The sequence below is a fragment of the Filicampus tigris genome, chromosome 6, assembly GCF_054856515.1.
Source record: "Filicampus tigris isolate MCC_2025a chromosome 6, RoL_Ftig_1.0, whole genome shotgun sequence".
Classification (NCBI taxonomy): Eukaryota; Metazoa; Chordata; class Actinopteri; order Syngnathiformes; family Syngnathidae; genus Filicampus; species Filicampus tigris.
The window spans coordinates 18,077,851-18,090,182 of NC_141222.1; the positions used below are offsets into that span (position 1 = coordinate 18,077,851).

Sequence of the window (12,332 nt, forward strand, 5' to 3'; positions counted from 1 at the left end):
GGATTTTTTATTCCAATTGGGGTGTTTATGTTGAGCATTTTCATACCGATTGGTCATTCGGATTCTTTCTAATCGGAATACTTGTCAAATTACATGAAAACGTGAATAAATAGGGGGAAACTAATTATATTTGGATTCTACATCCAAAACTGCCCTAGAAAATGTTGTTGCTACTTTGTTTACGCATTTATTTTTTTTATTTATTATTTTTTTTCAGTGTTATCACCGGGGGATTTATTAAAAAAACACATACCACAAACATGTTATTAAGACACTTAGGAACCGTTTCAAACTGTGAAAAAATACACGCGTTTGTCCCATGATAAATTAACATTTTGTAGAAAGTTTTTTCACGGGGCGTGACCAAAACTTGTCGTCATCGTTCGTGTTGCCCAATGATAATTCTTCATTATTTATTATCACGATTGTTTTGGTTTTTTTTACATTTTTTTATGAAAACAAAACTCGCCACAAGAATGTCACGAAGGAACCTGGGAGTCATTTTAAGTAGTGAAAAAAAAATGCACGATATTGCATATCTTTCTCCCGTGTCGAACAATTTGTAGAAAGTTTTTTGTAGGCGGGACTATAACTGTATCGTCATAGTTGCAGAGTCGCTGATTGGTCAGCTCGCCGCACTTGGGGCCTCCTGCTCCAAAACGCAGGGGTAAAACAATAAATCGAAACCTATCCTTTTAAATTTTCAATCTCTCTTACCTTGCAGACCATAAATCGTCGGCGAGAGAACTGTAAACACCTGGCTGTGTAGTCGCGGTGCACTGTTGCTTCTATTACTACTACTATTATTATTATTATTATTAATATAATCGATTCTGTCTGCATAGATAGGTCTTTAACACGGTAAGTTAGCCTCCATCCTTGTTCATAGCTAATGTTGTGGCTGGCTGTCAAGCTAAATGCTAACTTTAGCCGCATTGTCTCGTCTAACTGCTCGTTAAGAGGAGCTGGCAGCAGTTATTCGCAGAAAACTTGTATTTTTTTTCCTACAAACACTCCACATTACCTGGCAATGAGCAGGATTGTGCTCCCTCTCCCCTGTCTTTTGTTTGCCAGACCGCACAGGACTTAGCAAGTTTAGGATCGACAGTCAAGTTGATTACAAATTGTGGGATTTTTTTGTTTTAATTATAATGAAAAACATGGCATTGAATGCTTTTAATATACCAATTTGTAACTTAGACGTTACTACGGCTGTCCTCGCTTATCTGTTGAGTTGTTGTTTATGTGTCCCCTCCATTTGCATTTCATGTTAAATTTCAGTGACGTTCCTCTCGCATTGTGTAGTTATTCCTGCGCGCTTTACTACAACGCTTATAAAATTTGTTATTTACACGATATTCTTGTCAACGTAACCAGCAAGTGGCCTGAAATAAATAAAGACGACGCCACAAGTTAGCCTAGCTCCGGTGCTAACCTGAGGTAGCGCGGTCTGGGGGGGGGGGGGGGGGGGGTATTTTGTTTATCACACACGGAAGTCGTTAAAATGTCATTTTATTTTTGTTTTTAATTTGGATGATATTGACAAGTCCTGGGGCTGCAGTGTACGGCAATCAATAGAGATGACATAATACTACAGACAGGAGGCTTGTGTTGTGCACGCAGGCCACGACTGTACGAAACGACTGATTAAGAAAAAACACAATTGTGCGGCTAATAATTTCTAATGATCACCCTATTTTCTGCCGCGCCTTGCGTGTATAATATCGATCTGTGCCTTTGTCTCACTTGGTGAACGTGATGTCACACGTAGCTTCCGATTTAGCCTCCATGCTAGAGTCAGCTGTTTGATGCAGGCCTAGAAGTGAGACAAAGAACCTGTGTGTTTTTTTTAAGCTTTTTAATTAAAAGTCTGTATTTTTCCTGCATTAAAAATTTGGAGGTTTCCCCGCCACCTCCATTTTTTTTCAGGCCGCCTTAAACTTCTGACATCATGAAAGTTATTACCTGATCAGCGTTGCACTGGTTGGTTGTCATTTTTAACTGCAATTGCAGTGTTACGTCGACGGGACGGCGCTGTAACTGAAACAATTGGAGGTCGCTTCTAAAACTTGTAACAAATAAGAGGTACACATTTCCCATGTGCAAATGACCAGGATGGTACCGTCTCCGCTTTAAATTGAGCCAGAAAAAAACACTTACACTTTGGAAAATGACATTACACTTACTTCTACTTTTAATTAATGTGGATGAACCACGTTCTAACTAAATCCTGTCTTTCTGCCCCGCAGCACTTAATATTGTTTACCAAAGAAATGGTGATGGAGAAACCAAGTCCCCTGCTTGTAGGGCGGGAGTTTGTGAGGCAGTATTACACGCTGTTAAACAAGGCACCAGACTTTCTGCACAGGTAATGATTGACGTGCACTTTTGCCACTAGTTAGGAGGGTGTTTTCCTTAACTGTTTGATGCTACTTTGTTGTCAGGTTCTACGGGAGGAACTCTTCCTACGTTCATGGGGGTCTTGACCCGAGCGGGAACCCGGTGGAAGCAGTGTACGGGCAATCGGTAGGTCACCAATGACACTTTGCTCTGTCACCATCGGTTGTATGCTAATTTGTACTTTTTTCTTTTTGGTCATCACTTGTTTCTCTTCTCTGGTGACATCACAGAAACGCTAGAGAACAAAGAACAATCAAATTTCATATTCAGTGCCAATCTTTCACTTCTCCACTCCATCCTATTTTCCTATTTTCCTTTCCTTGATGTTACAATTCAATCAAAAGCAAGTTTTGTTGCGTGTCTCATAGGAAATCCACAAGAAGGTCATGTCGCTGCAGTTCAGCGAGTGCCGCACAAAGATCCGGCACGTGGATGCCCATGCCACGCTAAGCGACGGCGTAGTGGTGCAGGTTCTCGGGGAGCTCTCCAATAACGGGCAGCCCATGCGGAAATTCATGCAGACGTTTGTGCTCGCCCCAGAGGTAGGCTTACCACTACGTATCTTGCTCTCTCATCCCTAGCTATGGTATCTGTTTCACAAAATAAATGAACAACATGTCAAAACATGGATCTTTTGAACTCTCATCGCCAGGGTTCAGTGGCCAACAAGTTCTACGTACACAATGACATCTTCCGTTACGAGGACGAGGTTTTTTGCGACTCGGAAGCCGAAATTGACGAGGGTAAGATATTTCACTGCGGCACAATGTTGCCTGATGTTATTGTGCTGTAATACAGCGGTTGGAAGGAGAAGGAAGGAGAGGTTCAGCTCGGCCATGTTTGTTAGGTTTTAGCATGATTTACTTTGTTGTTGTTCTCTGACTGGCAAGTTATCAATGTAATTGTTTTCCTTTCAGAATCAGAGGAGGAAGTTGAAGAGGAGCCAGAAGAGAGGCAGGCATCCCCCGAGCCGCTGCAAGAGAGCCCCAACAGCAGCGCCTACTACGAGCCTCACCCCGTCACGTACGCTCCGCCCTGTTTGTTTTTAGTCACTTTGAGGCGTTGATGTGAAAATTGGAGCCCATTTTGTTTCTCCGCAGTAACGGAGTGGAGGAGTCCATAGAGGAGCCAGCTCCCGAGCCAGAAATTGAGCCCGAGCCTGAGCCCAAAGTCGAGGAGATAAAGTCTGAAGTGGATGAGAAGGTTCTGGAAGAATTGGAGGAAAAAGCTCCCTCACCAGTGCCGGTGGAGTCTCCGCCCCATACACAGGAGCCACCCAAGGTATGTGATAACTCCACTAGAAGCCTTGAAACACATTATTTTATTGATCAGAAGCTCTTCTTAACACATTTTCTTTGAGTAGCTTTGAGTTGTTGTTTTTTTTTCTCCCTTCACTTCCACCTTGCAGTTTATGTAATCCACGTTGTTTTTTCCCTCCCTTGTTCCCTTAGTTACTGTAACAGAAATAAACTCTGCAATGGGAGGATAAATGTGGAGATTTAAATCAAAATTGTTACTAAAGTAGGGGCACTCTTGTAACAGAATGTATCTATTTGTTGTATTTTTCAAGCCATCTCTATTTGTTGGCTTTCTTTTCCACAGAAAGCCTACTTAGAACATTGAAACAGAAAGATGGCAAATGTAGTCTTGCAATGGGAAGGGCGGAGAGAGGTTTAGATAGTAATCTTGGACATGGTGGTACAAAGCCTGATGGTTTGGCAACATACTTTTTAACAGTACTTGCAAGAGAACTTATTTTTTAAGTTAAAATAAACATAATATGGATGTACAAATTTTAATTGGGCAGTTAAATCTCTGCTTCCCCCCCCAAGACCTCCTCATGGGCCTCAGTGACCAGCAAAAACCTGCCTCCCACCGGCACCTCCTCTGGAATCTCACCCCACGTTGTCAAAGCTCCAAGCTCACAGGTAACCATTCTGTGACACATGTCTCTTGAAATTGAACTTCATTCGTCATCCCCAGAAATCCATCTCCAGAAAATATAAGAGTCATACATATTTGAAATTTTACTCGTCCGTAGACCCGAGTCGAAGCCAAGCCAGAGACACAGGCGGTGCCGCTCCGACCCCGAGACCAGCGCACCCGCGATAGACCGACCTTCCCACCGCGAGGCCCCCGACCAGGTACTGACCAGTTTCATTCATTTTCTGCCATGACATTCTCTTGAAATTCATTCAATTTGAAGTGGATGCCCCTTTGTCTTGCTCTCACCACTAGATGGTGTCCCGTCATCGGATGCACAAATGGGAAAACCACACCTGAGTTTTGTAAACAAAGGTAAATTTGAGTCACATTGCAGTTGAAAACGTCACGATTTCTTACCTCCACGAAGGGCAGAAAGCTATGAATTGATTTCCATGAAATGTTGGAAAGGGGACAAACACAATATACAGTATTTCTACAAATAGGTTTTGATTTTCTTTTCTCTGAAATACATGTTACTCTCCGCGATTGTATACAATTTGGATCACATTTTTTTGCATTGAAATCAGAGTGGTGTGCTTTTTTTATTTTATTTTATTTTTTTAACCCATCAAGGCCTAAAGCTCCTGGCTAAACATCTCTCTTAAACCTGAGGTCGTCTTTGGAATCACCCTCGAAAACCTGGAGTTTTCATGGAATTTCAACATCTAGAAAATAAAAAATGTCTGTAGCAGATAGAAACATAATTCCAAAAGAAATTGAAAGCTTAGACATGTGGCTTTCAAACAGGCCCAAGTTTATTAATCGTTACTGTTTCAATCGAAGATGTAAAAATAACTGAATTTATTTATCGTGCACGAGAAGCACTATTTTTAATTTAAAAAAATCGAAAATACCATCCTCTATTCTGTTACAAAGACATCAATACCGTCATTGTCTACAAACATATATCTTAACCATATATCACGCTCGACTGGTTCCACTGGTTAAAAGTCCACAAGCACGTCGTCTTTTTCACTTCGACGGTTTCCGCCAGTTACCGACATCCTCAGAGGAGTCACGAAACTGTTGCGTGTATAATCCGATGCGTTTTTTGGCTCGGAGACTGAGAATTGGATTAAAAAAAGAAAATGACGTACACACTCTCCCGGCTTTAAAGGTAGAAACACACAACAGCGCTCCCGGCTTTAGTGGTAGAAACGCGGATATGCGCTCCCGCTCTTAATGGGTTAAATCTGCCGATAGAGTCCGTTAAGAAAAAAAACGCATCCACATTTTCTGTTGTTTTAATTTTAAAAAAGTATCCGAAAATGATACATTTTTATATGACTAAAAGTTTAGTGAAACAGTGGTTCAATCCAAGTCAATTTGTGACATTTAAAAAGTAAGAAAAGTCTTTTTCACCCCTTTCTTTTGTCCTCCAATAGATACAAAAGAACAAAACAACTTTTGTTTTGTTTTTTGCTTGATTACTCAGCCATGTGGAGTTTCAGCATTTTGGCTTTGGTGGAGGTTTGACAGTGACGTGTAATTGAGGGATATTTCTGCACAAATACATTTTCTCTGTGTTTTCCGTGGCAGGCAGCAGAGGGGAAGGTGAACTCGGCGAAATGGACGGCAGGCGAACCGTGCGCTATCCGGACAGCCACCAGCTTTTTGTCGGCAACCTCCCGCACGACATCGACGAGGGCGAGCTCAAAGACTTCTTCATGAGTACGCCCAAATTGTCATTTAGACGACGCTCGGTGGATGGATTGCTATCATTCACCGACCGTGCATTTGGAGTTGATGTATGCTATAAGTTTGATGTTTTTCCACATTGCAGCCTACGGGACTGTCGTGGAGCTGCGCATCAACACCAAGGGTGTCAGCGGCAAACTCCCCAACTTTGGCTTTGTGGTGTTTGACGACTCTGATCCCGTGCAGAAAATCCTTGGGGCCAAGGTAGACGGGGCATGTATTGACATTTCATTACCCCTTTTACTCACTGGGTGGTGCTTTACTTTAGGTTAGTTATTCCCAACCACTGGTCCTAAATATTTAAGAAAAAGACATGTATCTTTGTTAATCTATTTATGTCAGTGACTCATAGTGTCAGGCACAAAATTAAATGCCCATTCACAAGATGGCAGAAGACATATTATTAATCTGTTTGCCATTTTTGCTTGATGGAATGCCATGAGAGTAAAATAATTTGCCTTGGCTCAATAAAGCTTTAAGTTCACACAAGGGTGCAGCACTGTAAAGACTATGCGTGCACTATTTTGAAAAATAATATAATTGTGATTTTTTTTTTTTTTCTCCCCGCAGGATTGTGATTGCAATTTAATATACATTTTTTTCCATGGTTCTCTTATGGTGGGTTTTTTCCCCTTTTTTTTTTAACACTCGATGATTTCGACCCGGTTTCCACGGAAAAGAAAACAATGGGAGCCGCAAACACTTTTTGACATCTGAAATGAAGATATTAGCGTATTCATTGTAAACTGCGTCAATAAAGTACATATTAAAATGAAACGGATTTACCTCACGACACACAATTGGGGGGGTGTCTTTTTGCAACGAATCATGTTATCGATCCATATTAAACAAACAAGCCAACGTAATCCAGCGAACCGTAATATTTTCACTTGTTATTGTAATAAAAACAAAAAGAAACACAAAACACTATTAGACAGTAAATCGGGGCGGCCATTACACCACATGGCCTCCGCATTCCGCATTGTGTCGCACACACCTGCGGCCGTGAAATCATGCTTTATTTGTGTATTTGCTAATTTCACAGTTTTAAATTGGCTAGAATTGCATTAAAATTACAGATGAAGTAGGGATGGACCATTCGAATCGGTTTGTGGAAAAAAATGAATTCGACCATATTTGGACTTCCGAGGTTTTCGACCGACAGCGACGATATATAATCAAGTTGCATTTGGTTCTGTAAATTTTTATATATATATATTTTTTTTTTTTTTTAAGAAATGATGTCTATTGAAAGTTGTGGCCCGTTTTTTTGGGGTCACTATGGATTCAAAAGAGGTTTTGTTCTTTGTTTTTCGCCTCTTCTGAGATTTGCTTTGTTTCTTTTATTTTAAGATTTGAAACAGTTTTGCACCGACTTCCATAGAAATAAGACACAAATCATTTTCCTTACAGCTACAGGAATGTAAAAAAAGTTTTTCCTCTTATCAAGTATTGTATTTATATTGGTGTTTTTCTGCCGTCCTGAGTGTGCCCTTCCTCCCGCAGCCCATCATGTTCCGAGGCGAAGTGCGTCTGAACGTGGAGGAGAAGAAGACGCGGGCGGCGCGTGAGCGAGAGATCCGGGGCGGCGGCGGCGACGACCGCCGGGACATGAGGCGCAACGACCGAGGACCCGGAGGCCCACGGGGCATTATGGGAAGCGGCATGATGCGGGAACGCGACGGCAGGGGACCGCCGCCCCGGGGCGGCATGGCCCCCAAGCCTGGCATGGGGTCTGGAAGAGGCTCGGGAGGCCTCGGTGAAGGCCGCTTCACAACCCAGCGCCGTTGAGGAGAGCGTGGAGTTGTACCACCGGCTTCACCTGTCATCTGCTTAATTTTTTTTTTTTAAATGGGTTCCATCTTTGCTTTGGAATGTGACGCACCCTGTCGATCTTATTTAGTTTGAGCCGAAGATCCTTTTTTTTTTTTTCTTCCCCTTTCTTTTTGCTACGGCAAGAAATCACAAACTTATCATTTGTACATTTTGCGTGGGGAAAGCAACCAGGAGTCATCTTGTGCCACTTTCGGAGGGACTGAAAGACTAAGTACCATTTAAAAAGAAAAAAAACAGCCCGTTATTCTGGATAAAAGAGATTATCTGCCTTGACTTAACCTTCCATTGCACATTTTCTATGCTAGTTACTGTTGGAAGATGCAAAAGCTGTGCTGTTCCGAAGGGAAAGTCCTGCCTTTTTTCCACCCTTCCCTCTTTCCGAGAGACCAGTGTTTCAAAATTTGCATACCGCATTCGCCAATATGCACTCATGGATACTTTTTTTTTTTTTTTTTTTATGTCGACATGCTCGCTCAGAAAGCCACTGAAGCGACACGACACAAACGGGGCAGGCCTCGCTGCTGTGACCAATGTATACCGAAAATTTACATATTACTGCTGGATGGACAAGATGACCTATTTTTGCCTCGTTTCTAAGTATAAATAATCCAGGATGTTCACCAAATGACAGTATGTTTGGACGTGGGTGGGTGGGGGAGTCAAAGGATACAGAAGAATGGAAGAGTGGCGCTCTGGTTTCTTTTCATTCAAACGTTGTCTCATGTTTTAATTTTTTTTTTCGCCAGCTAGGGATGAAGGACGCCTTTCCTGTCGTCAAAAGTGACAGAATAAATGTACAGCAAAAGTCATAGTTTACTGTTTCGCATTCCTTTCTCTTGATATATAAAAACAACAAAAAACGGTGCCTTCTGCGTTCACCTTCTTCGCTCTTACTAAAGCGATGCCATCTTTGGACTTTGGTCGGATTGAAGTTAATGTTTATGGTCCAAATCCTGTTTTAAGATGTGACTTTTTGTACATTTTCTTTGCTTTTGTTTGAGTTTTGAGGGGCCCACCTGAAAAACAAAAAAGGTTTTTAACATGGCGCCCAACCACCCTAGTTTAATTTTTACGTATTAGAACCTCCAAAAGGAAAAAAAAAACTGTTGAAAAAGATGTGCAGTGAATTATTATAAAACTATGTAAAAACTGTATAGGCAATGTAGGCATTACGATCAGTCAAAAAAATAGTCACCTAATGCCAAGTATAGATGTTGACTTAAATAAAGTGAAACTCACCATTGGAAATAAGTAACGGTCACCTAGCAGTATTTTGTTAGTGTCTGCTTGGTAAATTGTCGTGAATTTGGATTATTGGATTGCTCATATTGAATATTTCCCTGCTTATTTAATTTCCTCCCTTATGGTTCACATTTTTTTTCCATTGCCATCACTGGTACTTCTCTGTGGTGTGACAAAATGCAAAAAAGCAACTGTCAATTTGTTTCATCACCAAAAATTGGGCTGAGTTCCAACTTTTGGAGCTTCCACTTTATATATTTTTTTCCTCTCAGGTTTTCATGTTTCTCAAAATACAATTTTGTAGACCACCTAGCAAATACCTGAGATCACTTTTCTAGCCACATTTGTATTTTTCATAACGTCGCTTACATATTGCGCTTAATATTTTCATTCATTTGCCCTAGAGGAGGTCCTCTTTTTTTTTTTTTTTTTTTTCTTAGTTTCAGCTGGAAAGGAAAATACATGATTTCGTTTTGATAATCTTGCACTGAAAAAGGGGGAAGTGATGTAGCAACAAAATATGGTAATGAGGTCTTCCTTGTTTGGTGGGTATTGCACTATTTGTTTTTGTTTTGTTTTTTAGGGGGGGCACATTTCCAGGGACAATCTGTTAGTTTTGAATGCGACCTCCAAAATTCATCTGAGAAGTTTTTTTCCACTGCTTTAGTTTTTTGTTTTGTGTGTGCGTGTGCGTGGCAGTGAAGATCCACGCTTCATGGATCCTCAAAAGCAGACAAAGCTGTAAATTATTATTTTCCTCTCTGGTTGCAAGTAGACTGGATAGTCTCAGTGAATCATGCCAGTCCTTTTTGAATGGAAATAGACTGTGCTTAAAAACATGATAGCCATCTTTTACTGTGTTTACTTAGCCTTTACTTTACTTAGATTTTTAATTAGTTTCCTTCTTGGTTTGACTTTCCTTTCCATTTTGAATGTGTCAGAGATAATAAACTACTGATATCAGCACCACTCATAACATTACTTGTGTGTTGTGCAGTTTTACTATTAGGGCTGTTTTTTAATTTTTTACAGTGGATTACCCAAAAGTACCACAATTTGGAGTCCAGCATTGTTTTGTGGAGAAATGTCTAAAAAAATATTGCAAATCTCGTGAGCATCTTGGATTTCACTTTTATTTCAGAGTGGTACTGTCACCTAGTGTCTCTTTTTACTGGTTTTACTGGTGCTGGGATTGCAGCCAGACTCCGTGTCTCAAGTTTCATTTTTGTTTCTATAATTATCATCACATCTTGTGACAACAGAATAATACCCATCCTCTTTACTGATTTTCTACACTAGGCTCGCAAAGTGGAATGGAGCTTATCCCAGTTGACTTTGGGTGACAGCCTGTTGCAGGGCAACCATTTATACTCAGATTCACACCAGTAAATTAAGAAAAAGGGGAGAACATGTATAGGCCACACTTCCAGAGCCCGGATTTTAATCCTCAACCGCGTAACTGTAAGGCAGATGCAGATGGAGGCTTATTGAAAGGTATATTAAAAGAAAACCACTCGACTGTGCTCACCATGCCGCCACATATCTCTATTTACTTCATGATTTTTTTTACTCATGTAAAAACATCAAGATCACACACTAAAATAACTCGTACACAAATCAATTAAGTAATTCTTTAGTTATTAAAGTTTAAAAAAACCCAGTAAAATGACATAAAATTATAGTTTTATTAATTCATTCCAAGTCAACTAATGTACCTATATTTCATATTGGAATAGAATACCCTCTTAATGTGGTCCAGGATGACAAATGCTGATGCACCTCTGTCACTTTATTACCTCAGGCACAACCTTATTTCAATTTCCAATCATACAAGAGCTATCGGCTACTAATTACGCCAAAGCACTTCACACATAGATAGTTTTTATACGTTCTTAATATTCTTTAATATCATTAAAAAATATATTTTATTATAATTCAATATGTCATAATGATTGAACATTTTCATATTTTTAAAATTACTTTTTATTATTATCATTATTATTTTTTTAAAAGTCCGTTTTTATTTCATTATGTCCTTTTCCACAATGGCCTTTTTATTTCATACTGCCGTTTTTCAGCACAACGACCTGGTCTGTCAATCAAGTCGCATGAGGCGGAGCCAGTTATGTGATTGGCTGGGCCACGGACAGAATGGCTGCAGCAGCCGAACATTTTTTTTAATCTATTAAAAAAAAAGAAAACAAAAGAAAGAAAAAAAATGAATAATACAGGGTACATGTGTACAAAGTCCAACACAATCAGAAAAGCATGTTATACCTTTAATGCAATTGGTATTTGGTTTTGTGCTTTTATACACGAATAAAGTGTATATTGCGTGGTGAGCACTAACAGAGAGAGAAGTCGTTTATAAACACAAACGATGCCGTGGAATGAAACTGTAGCAGCAGCACGTCGACTGGAGTACTGAGTTAAGTGGAAATGCAGGCAGCTGCCGCCTGCCACATCCTAAACTCTTCAGGTTCAAAGAAGAGACTTACACGATCAATATAAATAGTAAAGTAATAATAATTAAATCACCGATAACAGGCAACCCAGTACAAGTACTAACTAACTAACTAACTAACTAAACTAACTAACTAACTAACGAACTAACTAACTAACTAACTAACTAACTAATTAGTACAGGCTACCAGCGTACATGTACAAAGTCCACAAAAAGGATAAAATATTTTATAAACTGATTGCAGCAGGTATGTTGTTGTATGCCTTTATAGATTTTAATCGTGTATATTGAGCATTAACAAAAATAAGTCGTTTATGAAGTCATACGAACAAAAAGAAGCCGTTCCTAAAACACGTTCGATGCCATGGAATGCGAAAAGGCAGCGGGAGCAGTTCGAATGGAGTTGCGCCATCTCCTGAGAGGAGTAAATGCAAAGGCAAGTGCCCCGATTGAGGCATACATAAGGCAACGGTCGTGGTATAAGAGGAAGCGGTCGCGGCATACAGGGAAGTGACGTAAGACCACCTCGACCCCTGCCGCTGCCACAAATTGCTCTGGTTCTTTCTCGAGGTCAGTGTGTACAATGTATAAATGTACAACAGTAATAAAGTGTACAAATGCTAACCAGCGTCAGTATTTGGTGGCGTCGACGCTGGACTGTTATGTGAACTTCCAGACCTCATCAAAAGTACCCTGCTGCTGTCTC

The 12,332-nt window shown here is 40.3% G+C and overlaps 1 protein-coding gene across 2 annotated transcripts; it reads left to right on the forward strand.

Annotated features, from left to right (window-relative positions):
- Window positions 1-660: 660 nt before the first annotated feature.
- On the forward strand, window positions 661-10,138 carry g3bp2a (G3BP stress granule assembly factor 2a). Of its 2 annotated transcripts, none has more exons than XM_086033141.1 (13): window positions 661-861; window positions 2,250-2,368; window positions 2,445-2,526; window positions 2,769-2,942; window positions 3,053-3,143; window positions 3,318-3,423; window positions 3,501-3,681; window positions 4,233-4,328; window positions 4,442-4,544; window positions 4,639-4,698; window positions 5,926-6,057; window positions 6,170-6,297; window positions 7,591-10,138. In XM_086033141.1, the coding sequence occupies exons 2-13, from the start codon at window positions 2,274-2,276 to the stop codon at window positions 7,873-7,875; spliced, it is 1,533 nt and encodes a 510-aa protein (XP_085889267.1). In that variant the 5' UTR covers window positions 661-861; window positions 2,250-2,273; the 3' UTR covers window positions 7,876-10,138. The 2 variants fall into 2 exon arrangements, with proteins under 2 accessions (XP_085889267.1, XP_085889268.1); XM_086033142.1 differs by having other exon boundaries at window positions 662-861; window positions 6,170-6,288.
- Window positions 10,139-12,332: the final 2,194 nt, after the last annotated feature.